At 44.5% G+C, this 21934-nt stretch overlaps 1 protein-coding gene across 1 annotated transcript in view; it reads right to left on the minus strand.

Moving 5' to 3' along the window:
• bmp6 (bone morphogenetic protein 6) overlaps positions 1-18928 on the minus strand; it is a 44657-nt gene extending 25729 nt beyond the window's left edge. Inside the window, exon 1 of the mRNA XM_088918459.1 lies at positions 17960-18928. Coding sequence (XP_088774585.1) covers positions 17960-18368 — 409 coding nt within the window. The 5' untranslated portion in view covers positions 18369-18928. The remainder of the gene's footprint in view (positions 1-17959) is intronic.
• Between the last annotated feature and the right edge of the window lie 3006 nt (positions 18929-21934).

Below are 21934 nucleotides of genomic sequence, written 5' to 3' on the forward strand. Positions count from 1 at the left end.
GTGAGTCACTTACTTTAATTTGGGATTCTTGCAAAGTAAATGGCATACAGTGCATATGAATTTAAACACGATGGGTTCTTCCTTTACTGTACTGAATGCAAGTCAGAATTTGTCATTGGAGTTTTAAATGAGTAATATGTACAGTACTTGAAGTTTAAAGTTTTCTGCAACTATGTTACAACCAAAATGGTCTAAGTAACTAATGAATGACTCACAGTTAATAATGCCTTAGTGATATACTTGCTTACAACGCGCATCTCTGCAACATTATGCAGAGATGCAGAGGGGCGGAGCCGGTGGCTCTGTGGCTCAGGATCGGCGCCTGTGGCTGGAAGGTTGCCGGTTCGTATCCCACGGCCGGCAAAGGAATTCTACTCCGTTGGGCCCCTGAGCAAGGCCCTTCACCCCAACTGCTCCAGGAGAGCCGTACAATGACTGACCCTGCGCTGTGACCCCCAGTTTCTCTACCTGTCTGTGTGTCTCATGGAGAGCAAGCTGGGGTCTGCAAAAAGACAAATTCCTAATACAAGAAATTGTATAGGGCCAATCTTATTTTATGATTCTTCGGAAGCTTTACTTCAGAGTTTAACGCATTCCAAGGCCGGCTGTGTAAAAAGATACAGAACGGTGCCACACCTCTCCTCACATCTTTTCAGCAGCATGCTGTAGCAGTAGCCAGAGGACACATTGCCAACATGAAGTCTGTGAGTGCACCTCTTTCATTACACCTTATATCCAACAGAGATGTTTGTGTGGTGATGTATTGAAACATAAACTCAGATTACAAGAGCTGCCTCATTTCCTTGCTGATCCTGTTCCCGATAGTAACCACGGGGACAAGGACAAGGAAACAGGCTGACACACCCTTCGTGGACGGGTCACGCATTGATTTGTTTTGTTTTTTATAAATTTACAAATCGCCCATTATTTGCCAGAATAGCCAATGGTACGTTTTTCACGTCTCGACCCGCAGCAGTGAACCCTGCCACCGCACACAGGGGAGAATGAGGAAGTATAGGCTGATTCTTTTGACCCGCCCACCTCCCAGCCAATCATCTTTTAACACATCGCAGGCAGCACCGCCCTGCACCAGACATCCAGCACCGATTGGAGGAGAGGCGCCTTCCTCTCTGACATCATCATGTGCCTGCAGGAGCCCAGGTTGTCTACTCTTGACTATGCATACTACTGCCCCACCACTTGGGGAAACCTGGACAAAGACAGCTAGTGTCTCGAACCCGTGATCACAGAGCTCGACCTCCACTCGGGCAAGCACCTTTACTGGTTGAGTCACTTGGTAGCCCTGCTCCAATTTAAATTGACTTCCTTTTTCAAAACTCTGTCCTCCTCGATTATGCTTCATTCACACACCTTGAAAAACCATACTGATTTTCTCCACAGCATTCTCATTAAACTAGAAAAACGTCCAACACAATCTTATGAAGTGCTTCATTTTTAACATAAAAGCCATGAGAATATGGAATGATTCCTAACTATATTATTTGGCCTTTTTCACTTTGCTTGCTTCATATTTATTCTGGAACCAACTGCCTTAAACCAGGTCTGTCCTGACTGCTTATAAAGAAATTAATTCAGCAGTTTATGCAAAACCCCTAAATTAAATGAGCTATCTCAGCACCCCATGCAACAGCCCGACACGCAGACCTGAAAGAAGTCTCCAATGGTTAAACTAATAGAAGCCACTGCTGCCGGAGGTATTTTAGGAATTCAGATGTGTTTATGTAATTATACTTGAACGCTCTTAGGGTTTTACAAAGTTTTTACAGTTCCAGAGGGAACCAAGTCACACATCCTAACAGCTCCCCTTTATCACTAATTGCATGTCCACATAATTAAAGGATCTGTTCACCCATTATTTTTCGGGAAATAATTAAGGTCCACAGATTCAGAACTTGCTTTTTTTTTAAAAAAAAGGCTATTAAACACCCACTGATTGAGATTCAGGATATTCCTAAAACAGCTGGAACACACAAAAAGACGGGCTTCTAATATCCAGCTAGACTACACTGCATTAACAATTAAGTTGCACTTCTCTGGCAGAAAATGCATAAAGTTCACACATCCCTCATACACTGCTCTGTCTTATTATTGCTTCAATTAGACGGTCCACTAGGAAATGCCAACAAGATGCTCTTCGAAAAGGATTACAAAAAGATTTCTGAAAAAAACTCCAGTTGAGCAAGTGACATGGATTCCAAGCATTTTGCTTTTCTAGGTTTGCTAGAAGGGCACATCATTCTTGAAAGCTGAAGCCTGGGGTAACTGTAATAAAGTCAATAACACCAACATCTCTGGAGACACCTCGGCATAGCACCGAGTTCAGACACAGCATATCCCTTTCATCCCGAAAACTCGCGAAGAAACGAGGACCTGGAAACAACAGTCGAACAAACCATATCCATCGCGCAACATCGTGCCGTTTAAATTGCACGACCTTACAATTCTACTCCGTTGTGGACCTGCTGGGGCAGTACGAGTGCGAGCACCATGCTTGGCACTTGCTGCACCCTCAGCACTACGCGAGGGCGAGGTGTACAAATGGGTAATTGACCGGAAAAGCCTTCAATCCAAAGGCTCCATTCTGCAAATTCCCACGTTTGACATTCCATTTCCTGCACGTTATGGAACCCCCCTGCTTGTGACACACTCAGCCCACTGCTCCTGAGCAGATCACTTCCCCGCCCTGACATCTCTACGTGACCCACAGACCAAGATCAAAAGTAACCCACAGTGAGGTTCAGGCAAGTCATGGCTCATTTCCAGGATGATGAGTATATTGCCGATACGGACTTGTTATGCTGGCTTTGAAATGGTCATCCAGGGGCCTGGGGAGTGTTCGGAACCCGGAGTGCCACATGGTCTGCGATGGTGGGGCTTGAACGCCATTACTCCTAAGTCTCTGCACCGCTCATTTAGTGGTGTGTACGAACAGCTGGGAGTCTGAGCTTCTCACTCAGTGACTCACTTGAATGCACACACACACACACACACACACACATTACTTCATTCTACAGGAAAAATGGTATTTCAAGCAGAACTACAAGACCATATGGAATACGGAGATCTCACAGCTTGACACAAGAGCAACAATGAAACGCAAACTTTCTTGTCCTCACACAAATGCGTACTCAAAGCACAAAGGGTAGGGGGAAAGCCCAGAAAAATGGATATTTCCTTTCCCTTTCACCCTCTAACAAGAGCTCTGGTGCCTAGAAAGCTGGGCAGCTTTATTTAGAAACGGAAAGAACAATAGTCAAATCGAACAACAATGGTTATTTGAACAAACAAGGAGTGTCTAAACTGGGGCCTACCAAGTGACTCAACCAGTAAAGGTGCTTGCCCGAGTGCAGGTCGAGCTCTGTGATCACGGGTTCGAGACACTAGCTGTCTTTGTCCAGGTTTCCCCAAGTGGTGGGGCAGCGGTATACATGGTCAAGAGTAGACAACCTGGGCTCCTGGGCTCCAACAAGGCACGCGGTGATGTCAGAGAGGAAGGCGCCTCTCCTCCAATCGGTGCTGGATGTCTGGTGCAGGGCGGTGCTGCCTGCGATGTGTTAAAAGATGATTGGCTAGGAGGTGGGCGGGTCAAAAGAATCAGCCTATACTTCCTCATTCTCCCCTGTGTGCGGTGGCAGGGTCGAGACGTGAAAAACGTACCATTGGCGATTCTGGAAAATAATGGGCAGTTGTAAATTTATAAAAAAACAAAACAAAACAAATCAATGCGTGACCCGTCCATGAAGGGTGTGTCAGTCTGCTTCCTTGTCCTTGTCCCCGTGGTTACTATCGGGAACAGGATCAGCAAGGAAATGAGGCAGCTCTTTCAGTCTCATACCTGTATGTCACTGGGTGATTTTCATTTCCGATTTCACAGTGCCGTTATGACAGACGCAGAATGGATTATATACATGCCTGAAATCCCCCATTCCAGGAATCCCCCTCTGTACTACCGCACGGACATGTGGGGATACAGTTAAGGATTTTATGAACACTTCAGAAAATTCTGTCATTTCCAAGATGTGTAAAAAAAATGTATAAAATTCTATACAGCAGACGGCATCTTTATAATGGACACTGAGTCATTTGTTTAAATTCAAAGATTAAGAGGTTTTCCCCAAGAGGAAAGAGGTTCAGTCTTTAACCCACATCAACAGTCCTCAATACTAATATACCGAGATGGAGCTCTTAACCCTCTCGCTTACAGATTTTGAAATAATATTTATAGGAACAAATTAACACAAAAATAGAAATTGAACTCAAAAACAACTTGCTCAAAAGGCTGTGAGGTTATAAAACAAGCTATCCAGCCAGGTTGAAACCGATGCCCCTGACTTTGTTCAAGAACAATTGATCCAGGAATCTCATCATATACTGTAAGCTTGAGAGGAAGCCATTCAGCCCACCACTTGTAACCTTTCTTATGTTCTTACCTTTAACCCAGCTGAGCACCCGTGGGTTAAGCAGAGCATCTGAGCACATCAACCAAAACCACTGACCCGCCGGTGTGTTCAGTTCGAGAGACAACTGATCCAGCCGTTGTCTCACACACTGAACAAAGCTCTACAGCTCTACGGCTCTTATTCTAAAGCTCTACCAGTGTGTGCCAGGAACCTGGCAATTCCGTGTTCAAGCTCAACGCATTTCTGAAGGGAACTTGAACCGAGCAGCCAACTTGACCAGTACCACTCCAATCCTTTGTTCCATCCGCTTTCACATTAAGTATGAAACAGCCCAAATTAAACCTACGGCATGTTCACATGAAGGTATCTTTCTCCTGTGCGATGCGTACAGTATAACAGAGAGTTAAGGAATTTATTCATTTCCACTAACATTATTCATACAAGAAAAATTTGAGCTTTCGAGCTACTGGTTTGAGTCGGTCCAGAAATACCGAAGCCTTGAAGTATTGCTCCCCTGCTCAAGCAGCTTAAAGAGCAGCCGGGAAAAACAGCAAGTAAATAGAAATAGAAATACACTCTATATAGCCTGTGATGCATGTTCATTTTCTCTGTTTCGGAGTGCTGTATGGGCTTAATTTCGCGTTTGTTTTGTTTTTTTTTTTTTACTCGCCGTCAAGTCTGTTTCCATTACTGTCAAGGTCTCTTTATGGCCTTTGCGGTTTTTTTTGGAAGCACACTGGAGGCCCGGCCCCAGTGGAGCCGCAGCCTGCGCGGCAACCTGCTATAACGATTCGGCATTCGCGGGAGCAGGTGTGCTTCTCGCATGCCACCGGCCTGCGCGCAGGCAGACTTAGAGGAGGAAGCCCATGTCAGACAGGAGAGATGAATTTTTCCGGAGGGAAATGATAAATAAGGAAAAAATATCTTTGAAAAAGGAAACACAGCTGTTTCCAAAGGAGAAGTCAAAATACTGGTGGGGAGCTTTCCAGAACTCCGCAGTAGAAACCCGTGCGTTTCTATAGCAACCCTGCGGTATATATATTTAACTGAAGCTCAGTACTCCCTGTTCTTTAGCAAAGCGAGATGCTCCTCAGTCTTTTTCAGACTTATTCAATAACCTTTCTTTTGCAACGTTAGGACCGTGATTGGAACAGGTTAATGAACCATTACAGGTTCGTAACGGCCTTCCCATTAGGTGTACCAGATATTTTAATCAAGATCCCACCCAAAACGCAACCTTTTTTTCCCCCCAGACTTTCCAGATCTCGAAACTCTTCTCTCAACTCTGAACTCCGTGCTTCAGATGTGGTTCTGATAAATCGCAAAGATCTAGTGTTTTTTTATAGTTGTTTTTTTTTTAAAACAAGGTTTATGTTAATTCAATGTAGAGAGAAAGAACAAACTTCTACAATAAGGCATTTTTTAAGTGAAATCATTACTGTGAGAACGGAGGAAATAAACGTACAGATGTGTGGAACACAAAGCAGTAGATCAAGGAGCTAAAGACCTCCCTGCCCCGAGCCCTGAGCGCTTTTTTGTTTTGGCACTACATCATGTTGAGAGGGCCACCCTTATGTAGGCTGGGGCTCGTAAATTTGTCAGCGGAGCCGTTCGCTGGCCTCGCTGCGCTGGGTGTGCTTGTTGCGAGAGAGGCCCTTGTTGTTTCAGGCATGTCCTCCCCTAGAACAGCTCTGTCCCGGCCCTCCACTCTCCTTCGGGCTGTGGCCGGCTGGAGGGCCCGACGCCCTTCCCCTTCCCCGGCAGCTTCGGGAACGCCAGGTTTCCCAAGCTCTTCCTTTACCGCGCTTCGTCTGTGGACGGCCGGTTGTTCGCCCCGCGGCCCCCGGCGCCGTGCCGTTTCGTGCCAGGGGATCCGCCTACTGTAGTGAAACGCACGGAAGCCAGAGGCGGACCGGGTCACCCATCTTCCTGGCCCATCCGTTCTCACGGACCGGCCACAACGGTAGAAACCTTCACTACACTGCTGGGACGGTGTTCAGCGAAAGCAGCTCGGATAAGGACAAGACTGTCCAAAACAAAAGACAAAGTGACTATCGCTGTTCTGAAGGAGATCATTACTTATTGAGCTACTTCACTGCATCCACTGCTGGTTTCGATCCACCGATCTTCTGGGCTCTTGAGATCCTGGGCAGAGCCTCTGGAACTCGCACTAGATGGCCACAGTAAATGCGGTTTTACCCAATGCTATTTTAAGTCCTGGTATTAACTAAATGGAATCTTAAATAATGCCCAGTTTATCACACTTGTCCTCCTAAACGGACTTTTCCTAAGGCGTACTGTACATATTTATATTAGTAGTTCAAGTAGGGAGCTGCGTCAGCATGCGCAGGCTGCAAAGGAACAAGTAAAGGTTTATTCCATGCTATAAAAAAAAGAGAAGAAACAACATGCCACACCCAAAAAAGGCTCCTCAGCCAAAATGTTGCATTTCTTTTCTTCTCTTTTCAGCATGGAATAAACCTTTACCTGTTCCATATTTATATTGGCATCAAGCATTAGGCTTTGCAGTTTTCACACTGCAATTTCACTTACATCCATTGTATAGTTACTGCTTGTACCTAAAAGATGTGGGGTGCTCGGCCCTTCCATTGCAGTTGGACTGAAGCAGTCAGAATGGGGGGGGACAGACAGATGAGTAGGGCTGGCAAGCACAGCTGTTTCACATCAGTATGCTGAAGTTCAGTATTGTTTTAAGATACGCAACACCTACGGCACTTGAGACACCCATAACTCTTCAAGAGCGCAGCCATAAAGTCATACACCCACCTGAGGAAATGGAAGCAAAGGAGAAGATTTTCACAGTCCAGTGGTACTTTTCTTTTTTTAAGAGAGGTTTATCATTTATGAGTTGAAAGGAACCTCTGAATTATTTTTTTGTTTGATTTGATCTTAACATTTTCCATGGAGACAATGGTGAGATGCACAGTCTATTGTAAATTAGCAGACAAACCACATGATAGAAGCTTAATCAGTTTTAACCATTTTCTGGGCCATTTTAAAAAACAGACATTGTCCATCTTCAGATTCTGCCACCGGCTCCTTCTATAACAGAAGACTGCACAGGTTTTTATCAACCGTGTAGCAATCAGCCCGATTTAGACAAAATTCAACTGGATTTTTTTTTAATGTGAAACAAATTAACTCAGAACAAAAGCAACATCTATTATTAGTTCCAGTAAACTGGCGAATCAGTTGTTCAGCTGAAAGCCACCCAACCTGTACACTACAGCCGTTCCAGAGCTGCAGGACACGAGAGGCGTCCGAGAGCACATGGCTGCTGCTTTCCTGGACACTGCCACGCAGAAAGAGACCACTTACAACAGCAGATCCAATCTAGCCAGCACGTCTGGAGGAGCTGGGAATAAAATCGGGGTACCGGGCGAAAATCCATGCAAGCAGGTGGAGGAAATCCCACCTCCAGCACAGAGGCACCTGTGGCCTGAACCCAACCCCCAGACGCAGGAGCGCTGAGGCCACAGCACCACTTTTCCCCTCACTCTGCCCTGCAATTTAGCACACCTCAATTGATCCTGGCTCTTCAGGTTGCACTGCCTTAGGTCTGTAGCCTTTAAAATGAGATATCTTGGTTCGTCTCCATTTTCAGAATTTAAAGAAGGCAGTCTGACAAAGAACATAACATTCACTGATGTCTATGATTGAAAACTGTCTCGACGTGCGATCAGCTTTAAATGCGCTTGCTCGTCTGGCAAGTGCAGCTAGTCCCTCACCTCTTTAATAAGCAGAATTATTCCTTTTTTCTGCTTGTCTGCTCGCTCTCAGTTTGGACTATCCAATCTTTTGGTTACACTCTAGGATATCTTTCCTGACGCAGCTCCCCCGTCAGAACAATGCCCTCGCTCTGCAAGTGAACCTGCCCGTTTAATCTCTCTCAAATGTTAATAGATTCTTCCATTGTCCTCATAACCTCAATTGCAGTACCCCCAGATCACCAGAAAATGGGCTGCTGACGAGCTACATTATGCTACGTTGGTTTTATCAGGACATAATCGGGAATTATGGACGTAAACTCTCTTAGGATCGCGCTCAATCACGGAGCACTGCATTTCACTCCCTCCTAAGCTGTCTAATAAGCCACCTACTCCAACATCCCCAAGGCAAGGCATGTGCACATCACGCAGACTGAAGTGTGCATTAGTGTTTCACCCATTTCATTAGCTAATGCTCTCCAGGGAAAATGTTTTTAAGACCAGTCTATGTCCAGATAATTCAAAGTTCAATGAATTCTTTTAATTGCTGGAATACACTATGCTGGTTTCTCCAAGAGTGTCGATTCAGCAACTATGACAAAGTGCATTAACGAGAGCTAGGCTTGACCTCCACGTTCAGCAGGGTTCAGCAGTTGCGAATCCTATTTACAGCTCTCCCTTTTCCTCAGGAAGCTGATGAAAATTTGAGGAAGACACACTGATAAATAGGAGACAGCCTAATAATGCACTCAGTTCTGGCAGAGTTTTGAATATCCCACCCGTTGCCAGGAAAAACAACATAACATATTGTATGGCAAAGATCCAAAAGGCACGGCACCCAGACTACCATCCTGCAGGTGGTGGCAGCATTGGGTTACGGGGCTGCTCGTCACCAGCAGGCACTGAGAAGCTGATCAAGACAGTATGGAAAATGAACTGATGAATTGGAAAATGCAATGAACTGAAATCCGAGAGGAAGACTGCTTCCGTCTGCTAAAGACAAAGTAGGACAATGACCCAAAACACAAGGCCAAAGCTGTAATGGAGTGACTTAACAAGGAAAGACAATGTCCTTGGGTGGCACAGTCAAAATACTGACTTGAGACTGATAAATCTGCAACAAGAATTGAAAACGTCAGTTGCTCATCAAGGATCCCCAACCAAACTGACAGAGCTGAACAAGTTTGCAAAGAGTGGAAGGACACTGCACCATCCCAGCATATGAAGATGGTGGACGTCAATCCAAAAGACTCAAAGCATTAATTACTGCTAAAGAGGTTCACACCAAGCATTGACTCAGGGTGGTGAATAACCTTTGCAGTTACCATATTTTAGCTTTGGATTTTCCTTTAAAGTTTCGCAAAGAAAAACCCTTAAAAGTGTCACAGTTGAACCTTTTTATCAACAAATATAAATATGGCCAACAAAATGGGACATCATTGGAAGAGTGTTATTATAAAGATGCCCACACACGCTTGCACTCGCACACCCAGCATCACAGAAAGGGCAGAGACTTATCGATGGGCTGATAAAAGAATCCCGAGACTGACCCACAGCACTGTCATCAAAACAATCAGCAATCACTGCAACGTGCCTAACCTTTCTAATCTCAGAGATTGCTCTGACCCCAGACAATACACCCGAGCAAACAGCACACATGCCCATACATGACTGGGAACCGTGTGTCGTCCTGGAAACTGAGGACTCGACCAGTCAGCCTCTGTGCTGTGTGGCTTAACAACACTTCCTGCACCCATGTCAGCTGTGTGTCCTTTTTCACTTTGTTAAACAGAACTTTAGAAACAAAAGACGTAAAAGGTCTTTTCTTAAGGGACTGATGAAAAGAAGACATCTAAGCTGCAGGGCAGGAGCCTTCTAACTAAAAGCAAGAAGGATGTCAGAAACTGCTGATTTTTCAATCACAAAAAAAGAATAAATGTGTTGAACCCATCCTCCCCTTGACCTGCTGTGCAGAACGGCAGCTAGATGTCGTCCAGGTGTGGGAGGAAGTGGGGCGCCTCCTGCGTGTACTGGGATCCCTGGGGATCAGATGCAAGGAACTATCATAAAGCCTGGAATATTTTCAGCTGATCAGCACAAAGCGAAAGGCAATTCTCTTATTTGACGAAGCTTTACAATGTTTTCCCTCCAATGCAAAACCTATTTAAATTGCAAACCTACATGGACAGAAGAGGTATGAAGGGAGACCTGAAAGAGTCAAGGGGGGATGAAGCAGCTCCCTGCCTGCATATACAGCGCTTTGTGACCCTCTGGGCTGAAAACACTATATACTCTATATAAGCTTGTCTTATGAGTAAGGTCCTATTTGGGCATTTCCAATGTTTAACGGTAGTAATAACAATAATTCCTTACACTTACTGTGTATAGCACTTTACTGGACACCGCACTCAAAGCGCTTTACAGGGACTCCCCTGCACTGCGATCATCCATGCGGGTGTATTACAGGACAACATACCTTTACATACTAACTTGGCCTTCATTGCTTATTATAAGATCAACATATCATGATCAGGACATAAAATGATGATACGTACGTGTTTTGCTAAATCTATTTGTACTTATGCTGCATTTTCGCTAACGAATTACTCATGATCATGCCCAGTGGACACAATATCCCACAACGATTGCCTGTCAGTCTGCAATCCTCAACATTGCTCTGGCTTTTGCAGCCCACTTTTCTATTTCTGACAAGCACATCCCAGCATGTTCACGCCACCATGTTCACACCTGTCCTTGGTGCCTTACAAAGTCCTCAGGAGTCTCCGGCATGATGACAGACTGATCCCTTGTGCGAGACTGGATCTGCACTTGGGACCTACTCATCTGACCATTTCCGAGCGCATTTGCAAGTCTTCGTTACTGCATAGTGGACAATTAAAGTAGTGGCTACATCCCTTGTCATTTCCGTGCTGAGAAAGATGGGTCTAGAGCATTTCAATCTAAGGCCAAACCATTAACAAAACTAATGAGAAGCTGAGATGTGCAACAGCACACTTGGCATCACGCCTGTAACCAAACCAAAAGGCAGTGGTCATTTGTCGTTAGCTGGAAAAGCACATTTCTGTACATTTCCATAACTGAAAGTCTGCGGGTTCAAATCCTCTGTAAATGTGTATAACCCCTTCCTCTGCACCAGACAGCTGCCTAGACTTTGTTTCAAATGACAGGAACAGTTAAACTAATCCAGCAGAATTGAACAAAAGATTAACACCGTACTTAACTACGCATAACTCGTTCAAGCTAATGCGTATTGTAGTTCGCATAAAGGAAGAAGAATGTTCATTGCACAACACTGTAGGGCTCAGCCAAGTAAATTTAAAAAAAGGTGCAGTTTCCACTAAGAGTACAACATCTTTTTTCCTGTACGGTACATAAGGCACCTCTTGCAAAATATTTGTACTAACATTTGTCATAAATACTTTCAAAATGCTTGAAATTTCACACTGCTTGATGCGGTGTGTAAGATGGATTTCTAGAAGATTGTGGGCATTACACAAAGCCCTTCTGTATTAAACAATTAATTGTCTGATCAGCTCAGAGCATTAAGATATTTTGGTGAAACTAAGCCACTTCTTTAAAGAGTTAGTTCTTGGAAATCTATCCAGGCATTAAAAATCCCTCTGTATTCTGGATAGCCCGAGATCGTCTAGACTGCACTAATCCCGTGAAATCCACATCTTTTCTCACCAATTAAGCATTGCAGCAATGCTGGATGGATACTGATTGGCACACTGTGTGCATGGATTTACCTCATTTAACAGTTACTTCCCATTCCAGGACGAAAGGCAGGGGAAGAAATACTTCAGCACTTGAGCCGTCTGCAGGTGCGAGGCAGAGGAAGAACACGGGTCAGTGAAGGAGAACGGAGCGAGAGGGAGAGACGACGACCGCTCTGCTCCGTGTTCCTGCCCCCCTCTCGCCCTCATGCCCAACGCTGGGCTTCTCCTTTCCTTCCTTCTGCTGCCCAGCCAGGAATGAACCTCTGCCGGTCCCGAGGCAGCCTGCGCGCTGACGCAGCGCCATACCCAGGCCTCCTCAGACCGGCAATTATCGCTGCAGAGATTTATGAAGAACGTTTAGAAAAAAAAAACAGCACGAAAGCAAAGTATAGTTCAGAAGCCTAGGATCCATCAACACCTGTGCGTGCTAATCACAGCCTCCGCAGCAAGGCGGAGGTAAACCACAGCATCACAGCTGTGTTTGCAGGAAAAAGAGACAGGCAGCAGGATTTACCAAAACAAGGATGCCTTTACATTTTCACTTACAGTAGCTCTCCAGGAAGATTGTACGTTACTTAAAAAAAGGCATCTAGTTTAAAACCATAAAAACGCTATATTAATATGAAATTGGTCACAACTAATATTTCATCATTACAGGTCCACACGATGAGGTGCTAATTTCACCTACCATCACACATACGTGAATAAGGAATAAGAACAGAAAAGACAACTGCAAAAGCGAGGCATTTCATTTACCAGCAGGCAAAAAACAGCAACCCAGCACTAGAGCAGAGCAGTACAAGACCCATTCTTGTGCTACATTCGGAAGTCCCGCCTTTGAAAAGAAAGAAAAAGGGGAAGGTTTTGATCCACACTAATAAAACACATTAAATACATATTTTTGCCTTGCAACGGCTATTTCCTAAATTGGTTCATGTAAATAAATAACTCCAGCGAAGGAGTCTTGACAAGAGTTCAGCAGGTCTCCAGATTCAAACCCTTCAGCAAACACAGACATGGAAGGCAAATATGCCATTTTGTCACAAAATAACGCTGCGCATTTTAAGTTGATATGGTCACAGCACCTCCAATTTAAACTGTACTGAATCTGTATGCAAACTGTCAACGAAGCCAAGCAGAGATCAGCGCCAGGCAGATACCCCCCTGGACCTCGAGCCCATAGGGAGAGGTCTCCATGCATGAGACTGGAGGCAAGGAACACTGCAACTGGAAACAACCGAATTCAATCGATTTTCGATGGGTTTCAGAAATGGGCATCTCAAGACGACGGCTTTTCATCCTTTTACCACACATCAGTTTTACTTTCACAAGCAGCTCCTCTGTTATGGAATTTATTACTGTGTGAGAGTCAGGAAGATTATTTTTCCTTAAAGAAGAAACCGGAGCCAGGAAGCGGTACATCTGGCCACGCTGTCCTGCCTGTCCTAGAAGTAGGAGTGCGTTAGCAGAGCTGTGGTAAAGCAGGTGGCGCAGTAAGGGGTCCAGCACGTGGGCCAAGGCCAAGAGCTGAAATGATTGAAACTCCGAGGCAACGCTCACCTTGATATCGCATATCGCATTCCTCCCGCTTTTCAAATGATACTTTTCCAAGTTCGGAACCAAGATTTGCATTTGGATTTTTAATGGATTCTCCAGGGAGTGTGCAAGAGCAGCCCGCCGTCACCACCAGTATCGGCCTGCCAGAGTCCCAGGTATAACATTTCCGAGACCTCCTACAGAGAAAGAGCTGTACAAGCCTGTGAGGCTTTTCTTTAAAAAAAAAAAAGAAATTCTTGCCAGCACTTTGGGAAGACGAATGAGAAAAAGTGGTCAAGAGGGAAAAAAAAAACTCACAATGTTTCCATTTAGCGGTGGTAAGGCTTCCAGTTATTGTGCTGATGTGTTTACTGAATGCCTGCACAGTGATTAGTATGTCTGGATTTTTATTGCACTATACAAATGAAGCCTCAAATATGGGACATGCACACACAGGCTGCATACCTATGATAAAGAGTTTATTAAGGAGACTCCTTGACACCAAATAACTCGAAATGAAAGAACGGCACAGAGCTGAGAACATTCAGCTGTCAGAACTGGGTACCTGTGAGAATGCCGAGGCATGCTCGCACCAGTAACAGTCCAATAACGATGAACCCCTCACTACAGCAGAATCTCTCTGTAAAAAGCCCAGTGGGGCAGTGTGGCTAGTATCCTCCCGTCAGCTCGAGTCAGTTTCACAGCAGTGTCAGACGGGTTAAGCTTTGCCACAACACTCATGCACAGTCAGTTTCCTTATTACTGGACACCAGAGGCAGTCTGCTTCACTACATTTTTTGGTGCTCCCAACATGGTTTCTGATTTCATGTAGATGGACCCTTCCTTCAAGAAAAGTGGAAACAGATTTTTTCCACTGATTGAATCGCACAGCTGCAGTGGTCTTTGGGTACCTGTTGTCGGATATGGACAAGGAAGGTATTTCAAGAATAAGAGAAAAGGGCTGGACAGAGGGTCATTTCTAGTCATTAGCTTCCCAATTCAAGTACCCGAGACACACAATGCATTTATATTGGGTTCAATACCTATTATTCCAGAGAACTCGGTCCTATTTATCCCTAATAAAACAGATTAAGTATCCATTTGAAAAATGCTAGTTAATATTTTCCCCCCACTTGCTGCACTTCAGAGTATCATTTTCCACAACGTTCCAGAGAAAGCGGCATATACCGAATGCATGACGATCCACAGAAATGTGAACCTTAAGGAAAAAGGCTAAGTAGGGGAAATATGGAATCCCTAGAAATCAATGTACAGACCGGGCTATCCCACTGGACATGCTGTAACCCAATATTCACTCCAAGACAAAAGGGAACCCAGAAAACAGTAAGCAGATAAGGGTGTTTCACAAACCTATAACCACAAGCTATAAACACACGCTGAAGATAATATCTACTGCATTCCTAAAGGTAACAACAATGAAACCTAAATTACTAACTACTTATTTACCTTTTCCCGTTTATGATGTGTTCTTAACCATGTAACCTGTCCAGGCTCAGCCTGGCTGGCCCTCGTGCACTGAAAACGAACATCAATATTCAATACGGACCAAGACTTAGGCTGTCAGAGAATCTTCCCACAGCCTGCATGTTTTCCCCTGCTGTCGGGTTTCGCTCGAGTCTGACAGGCAGGTGTAATGAGCTCGTGGCAGAGGAGTGAGGAATGGACACGAGCAGTCACAAACGAGAGCATCTTTTCAGTCCAGGTTTTTACTTCTTACTTCAGTCGAATGACTTGTCTGTTCCACCTGACAAATCACTCTTCAGAATAGTTAGTTATAGAAGAAAAAGTACAGAAAAAAGAACAGGGCATTATTCATGCTGGAGCAACACAACCAAGCAGCAAGGTCTCTGAGCCCTTAACCTGTCCCTAACCAGTGTACAACAAATAACAGCGACGCACAAACCAGCAGGCCACTGTAGGCCACTCTACGTGGAAAATAACTTCAACAGCTGTGAATTTCTTTTTACAGAAAGGGAAACCTTACTACTGTAAATCCTTACTCTGCGACAAAGTTCTATTTTAACAAATATTGGCAGAAATGAGGCAAATGTTACAGGCAATAGCAGCAGATAACACGGGCACTGAGAGCCGAACCTCTTGGACTTGCGGAGGTTACTAGGGGCTCCGAGTAAGTATTACAGGTCCTTAAAGGCACCGACGTCCCCAGCCCAGGCGGCTCCTTCAGAATCGCCAGTGACGAGACTCGAGTGGGACCTACAGGGGGCACATTTAAAAGGGGGAGCGGGAGGCCGAATCTGCCTGAAGGGTCACAGGCCCCCAGCAAACTGTGCTGCCGCGCCCAGCTGCTGGGAGCCGAACCCCAGGGTGTTTCCAGGACACAGCTGGACGAGGTGGGAAGATCACAGAGCCACTAGCAGCCAAGCAGGCGAGGAGGGCAGGGGGGGGGCTTGTCTCGTTTGCTGCCCTTGACTATATTCCGAGGGAATTTAAACATGGAAGAGTCTTGGACAGAAGTGTCAGTGTGATCTGAATCGCTCCGTAGTGTCGCGTGCACGCTGTCGGCCACTCCTTTCGCTTGGCTGGACTGATTAGAGTCATTACTTTGGCGGAGGAACCACTTTTTGCTCACTAATCGTTACCGCCTAAAGTGTGCAATAGTGCGATACAATGACTAGAACACGTGGTGTGTGTAAGGAGAGGCAAGTGGTGTATTTTGAATGCATTTCATGAAACCCATAAAACATACTTTAGACACGCAAGCCTAAGGGTTTTTGCCAATGCCAAGGATATTTACAGCCTGCACATGCCATTTATTAATGAACACAAAACTATGACCAATTATGCCAAATATCTGAAATCTGCATTTAAACTATGAGAAAAGGTTATTCTACTAAGACTATTTACCAGAGTTTTTTTTAAATGGGTTATAGTCCTACCCATTTAATTGACATCAAAGGTGGGACTTTTCTTTTTTGTGCTGCCCAGGTGTATCAAAGCATATGCCCGCATTATTTAGGAAGCCCAGGCATTACCAGGCTCACAACAGAGTCTAGATTGGAAACTATTTTTCTTTTTGCAGTGTTACAAATGTCCCCCACAAATACAAACGACTGTGCTTCCAAGCTCTGGGACGCGAAAGCAAACAGCACACGATATCAATAAAGCTCTGTGCAATTTGGACTGAAGTGTCTGGCATAAATTCTGTGTTTATCTTCATGTGGTCTGTTTAGACTGCTTCTGTAAACACCCGTGCTGCAAACGGAAGGACTCGCCAGCTCTTTCATGTTTAGCCTCTTATGATTAAAGTACACCCTTCACATTTGTGGTCTAATTACAGAAGTCCATTTTAACGAGACAAACAGCTCAGCGCAGTTTACTCTAAACCCCAGGGGCTTAAACAAGGTAATCCTACACTTGATACTGCTGTCACTGGATTGCCACTCGACTTCAGCAAGGTAAAACACTGCCCAGCAGGGCTGAACAATGTGTTCAGTCACGACGTTAATCATGGGTGCCGTACGTTTAAATGGTCAATTACCACGTAGGAGACGGTGGAGCATTATCTTGTACCTTCTTGATGAGCGTTCAGCTTATGGTGGGGCAGAGGTCTCTGGGATAAGGCGGCGCGATAAATGCCTGTCGGTGATTAATGCGCTGGCTCTGCTAGGATGCGTCATAGCGCTCGGATGATTGTGTAGCTATCGCCATGTAGGCACTCGATCCGGCCCGGCTAGCTGCGAAGATCACGGGGCTACAACAGGCTGGGTTTGAAACCCGGCAGGAAAACCATCCTACAGTAATGTCCTGTGCCGGCAGCAATGCTGAAATGCAAAGCCTCCGTTAGGGACTTTCTGCTGCTGAACGTACCGTAGAATTACTGTACGTGGCTCGCACGCCTGGCTGGGAAGTTTCAAAAAGCACAGGAAAATAAAAGTCAAGGGCTTCCGCAAAACACGCGCTGCCTCCTGCAGCTCTGGAAAAGGCTTCTCACGCCCGTCCCCCTCCGGGTGTGGAGGAAAAGCCCCCTTCTCCTGCGGTCTAGTCTAACCCGCGGCGCTGCAGGCTGGCTCGCCGTAACCCGAGTTGCGCGCTGGTCGCCGCCGTGCGCCCTCGGCGGCCACCCGTCCGCTCGGCGGTGTGGTGCCGCGTCTGTCCCGGTTCAGCGCAACTGCGTGGGCTGACAAAACGTTACGACAGCAAGAGCACTGCTGTTATGAAACTTCCTTTTGACGTGGTCCTATTCCTAGCAGTTAAATACTGCACGTTTGTTTCCATACAAACAAACTTATTAATGGGCGAACGCTTGTCGTTATTATTAGGCTCTTACCTAATAAATAAAAAACGCTGCTGAGTAGCCTACAACCTATGTTTGTCTTCAGCAGATAATTTCTTTTTTTAGTCGATCTGGAAAACAACGAACAATGTGAAATTCCCTTTGCTGTGGCAGCTCCGTTCAGATATTTTCCCCCCCGTCCGTTTCTGAAATAACGGGATGGGTCTTGATTTAGTTCAACAATATGGTGACATGTAAACACTTGACGGGATGGCTTACCCAAGTTCACGAAGCTCATGACCATGTCGGCGTCGTTCAAGAACGCGTTGTCCTGCAGGGTGGCCAGAGACGGCCCGTGGGTCGTGAACATCGATTTGTACTGATCCAAAAACCCCTCGACTTCGTTCTTCTCTTCGTTTGACATGGTGTTGTACAAATCCAGCATGAAGAGAGGTGCCGAGTTGTACTTCCCATGTGACAGATGCGGTCTCGGTCTGTGCGGCAGTCCCAGGATGGAAAGAATCTCTTTCTGCATTTCCCTCTTCTCGTGAGTCCGCAGCCTCCTCTGGATAAAACTCGAGTGGATCTCGTTGTTGCCATCAAATATGTAATTGCTACCGGTGGCGAGGAAGACGTAAGAAGTGATCCACCACAGCCCCCAAAGAGCAAAAGAGTAGCTTATCATCATAGAGCCAGTTTGTTATTTACACGGTCCCAGTCTGACTTTAAAATAGAAGCTTATAAAACAAACAACAACAAAAAAAAAGGAGTTCGCAACCCTTCCTGACGAGCGAAATGTCCCCCAGGTGTGCGCTTTTCATCCAACGTGATTGACGCTCTGAGAAGTTGTAAAGAAGATGAAGATTTTTTTCAAGCCATAGGAAAAAGTTTTCCTGAGCTCAACGTGTTGAAAAAGTGGTCCCGTTACTACTTGCTGCTGAATATATTATCCCCATCAAGTCCGAGAACGGCCAGCTTAAGACGCCAATAAAGCCCCTCGTAAACACAGCATCTGAAGAGAGCCCAACAGGTCTTCATGAAATGTTTGATATTTAAGCTGTGAAGTCCTACACGACAGGTTTCATAGAACCGAGCATTTTCGCTTTCTAGGAGCAGTATTCTAAGCCTTCATATGTCAGCCTTATTAAAACCGTGTTGTCAGTCGTTGTTTAAGAGACTGTTTTAAAATATGCCCATTTAAAAGAGACTCCCACACATTCGGTTTTGAGCGCCTCAATATTTTGTCACTAGCTGCAGGTAGCAAAGCGCCTCTAGTCTCGCTGAACACGCCCAGCAGCCGAGACGCTGTCCAATGAGGAGGAGCTTTCGGGGAAATTTCAATTGCCCTTCAATTCCAAGGGGATCCCGAATTAACTATCATAAAGGGGACAAGTGATTGAACCCGGGGAATACAACATCCTAAAGGACGTTCCTACACAAAATAATATTGATCCGCGAGTACACGAGTATGTTTTTCCAAGGGGTCCGTGTTCCAGATTTTTACTCCTTGTTTCTAACTGTTTTCTCGTTTGGTTTGTGGATGACTGGTAAAAAAGCACGCAATCAATGACGTCGAAGACAATGTGATCCACAACACGGACGCAGGGTAGGAAACTGCATTTGCTGTCTTTGAGAGGTAAACATGTAATCGCCACTCTTCTGTTACTTAGCGCCAGGTTAGGAAGCTGTCTAAAAGTGCTGCTTAGTTTCAGGATTTCTTTCTGTCGACGGGTGACCCCTAGGGGCGAAGTCAAAAACAGCAGACCGTGCTCTTTCAACCCAACACAAATGTGAACTTTTTTTAACGCGATATGTGAATTTCACTACTAGGTCCGCTTAACGTCCGAGAGAACGATATCTGTTAACGCATCTAAATGCAAGGTTCGCTAATTCTTTTACTGTATTTAACTGTGAAACTCGATGGCACTACAAACTTTGCATATGGGTCTGAAATTGCCCATCGAGCAGATGTAAGAGAACGTGAACAGTTGCTCTATTTATTTCATACATAAGGATGGCTTTCTAAGTTAAAGGCAAATATATGTATATATTCAAGTTGTAAGTTAGGAAGTGATATTTGCAATTGGTCCGACTTCGTGATAGGGACTCTGTTAGGTCTGATTTAGATCACACCCGGGAAGTGCTGTCCGTCGTGTAGGGCGAGATATGGGAGCAGATGTATTCCTTTCCAACAGGCGTGCGTGAGATTTCACAAGGGAAGAGCTAACACAGACCTGCAGTCCTTCCAAACGGTTATAGAGGCGTTCTCATCCTTTCACACCCCGATGTCCTATACTATCTTTTATTGCAAAAATGTGATACACTTTCCATAGGAAATGAGAAAAAAACCCACTTCACAGTCTTGTAGGAACCAGAACAGTAGAACCGTAGAACAGAACAATGTGTGAAAAATCCACCTGTAGTGTTTTTGCATCGTCACACAAGGTCACAAAAATGTTCAAAATGAATTTTTATAACTCATAGCCTACTTCCCTTCATCATTTCAGATTTCATTAAGCATTTGTATGAGGGACAGACATCTGAATATGTGGCGTGTTTAAACCATCTTGTATTTGAACAGAGAAAGATCTGTGTTCTGAAAGATGGTCATACTGTGGATTGGATTTTTTTAATAACAGTTCTAATACTGTAAAATGGCTACGTGTGCTGCTACATTAATTACATTTATTGTTACAGATGTTACAGATATTGTTACAGTTATTTTAAGAGACATTTTTTCATAATTTGGTCTCAAGTTGAAAAACATTCGACGTTTCTCTTTTTTGTGCTTCAGATACATGTACTTTAATGTTGTGGAGTGTTGGCGAGATAATAAATAAATATTTTTTTTCCTTTTTTGTTAGAAAATAGGATCACGCTGTAATTATCACGTGAAGGACAAGATTTCCTGCCTCCACAAAGGCCATATCTTACAAGAAGAACTTCTGGATTTTATCTCATCTCCAACGAAAGGCAACAAAACCTGCAAACAGAAGCACTGTCTCACCCCTATCAGAGAGCACCTCAGATCCAGATACTGACGGTCCCAACACTGCAGAAATAAATCTAGAAAACTGCTCGTCTTTCAGGGGTCATTTAGCCCTGATCACCGGACTCGAACTGGGATCAAACTGTCCTGAAAATGCAAAAATTAAAAGTTTCTATACGGGTGTGACGTTTGGAGGTGTGCTTTTAATTAAAAAAAATAAAAAGCTGAAGCTCACATTATGGAGAATATATTTCTTTTTGACATGCCTGAGCCTCCTGATGTAGCACACATAAAAGCTAAAGACAAGAAATCTCTCTTACAAGACCTAATCACATCATACAATATGTGATTTACTGTCCCTTCATACTAAAACAACAAAGGTTTCAACAGATTTAAAAGATGTAAACCCAGTAAGTTCACTGATTTTCCAGCGCCTAGTCACTAGACAATGCATGTATTTTTCTTGTTTCTAAACATACAATTTATTTTTTAATCGCTGGTTTAACTTTTCAGTTTGAAAATGATAAGGTGAAATTAATATGGAAAACATTAATGTACCTTGTATGTAAACAAGCATATCATCTGTCAAATGCCAAAAAAAACAGAGATATCAGAATTTTAAAGAAAATGTAAAGGCAAACCTTCTACAGTTTGAGCAAATTTAGAGATATATACAGTATAGAACAAACTGAAAAACTGAAAAGTATTGAATAACTCTTGAGAGAAGTCTGCATCAGATCTGGTTATGGAAACAGATGTCACTGCACACTGTATAAAATAGCAAACACAACAGACCAGCAGCGGTAAAGGCCCTGATCCAAATTTATTCTGGCAGTGTGAACACTGGGGATACAGAGAATTAAAATTTAGGCATACCTTGTTTCAGTTTCAGTGTCCGAGAACATTTACAGTAAGGTGCTGTACCTGGAAGCAATTTGCTCCGTGCACTAAACCACATTTTGAAGGGATCGTGTCGTGCTTTGTTGGTTTTTATGAAGCTCCTGTCTTTGTCTTTATTAAAGGCTCCTTTTTCTCCACCTCCATCGGAGCCTGATGCGGTAGCAGCCCTTTGTTAAACAAATAAGATCTCAGTCATTCTTGGGGGCAAAATGATTAAGATCTGGTTGAAGACGGCTTCGTCGTACAGCTGCAGGATGAACGGGAGCAGCGGCTGTCTGAAAGGAATGCAACATCTGTTTTGTGAGATTTTCAGAATTGCGTGCGCAGGGGTTCGTGGTGCTGTCTTAATGATCGCCGAATGAAAC

Source organism: Atractosteus spatula, chromosome 6 (genome assembly GCF_055471065.1).
Source record: "Atractosteus spatula isolate fAtrSpa1 chromosome 6, fAtrSpa1.hap1, whole genome shotgun sequence".
Classification (NCBI taxonomy): domain Eukaryota; kingdom Metazoa; phylum Chordata; class Actinopteri; order Semionotiformes; family Lepisosteidae; genus Atractosteus; species Atractosteus spatula.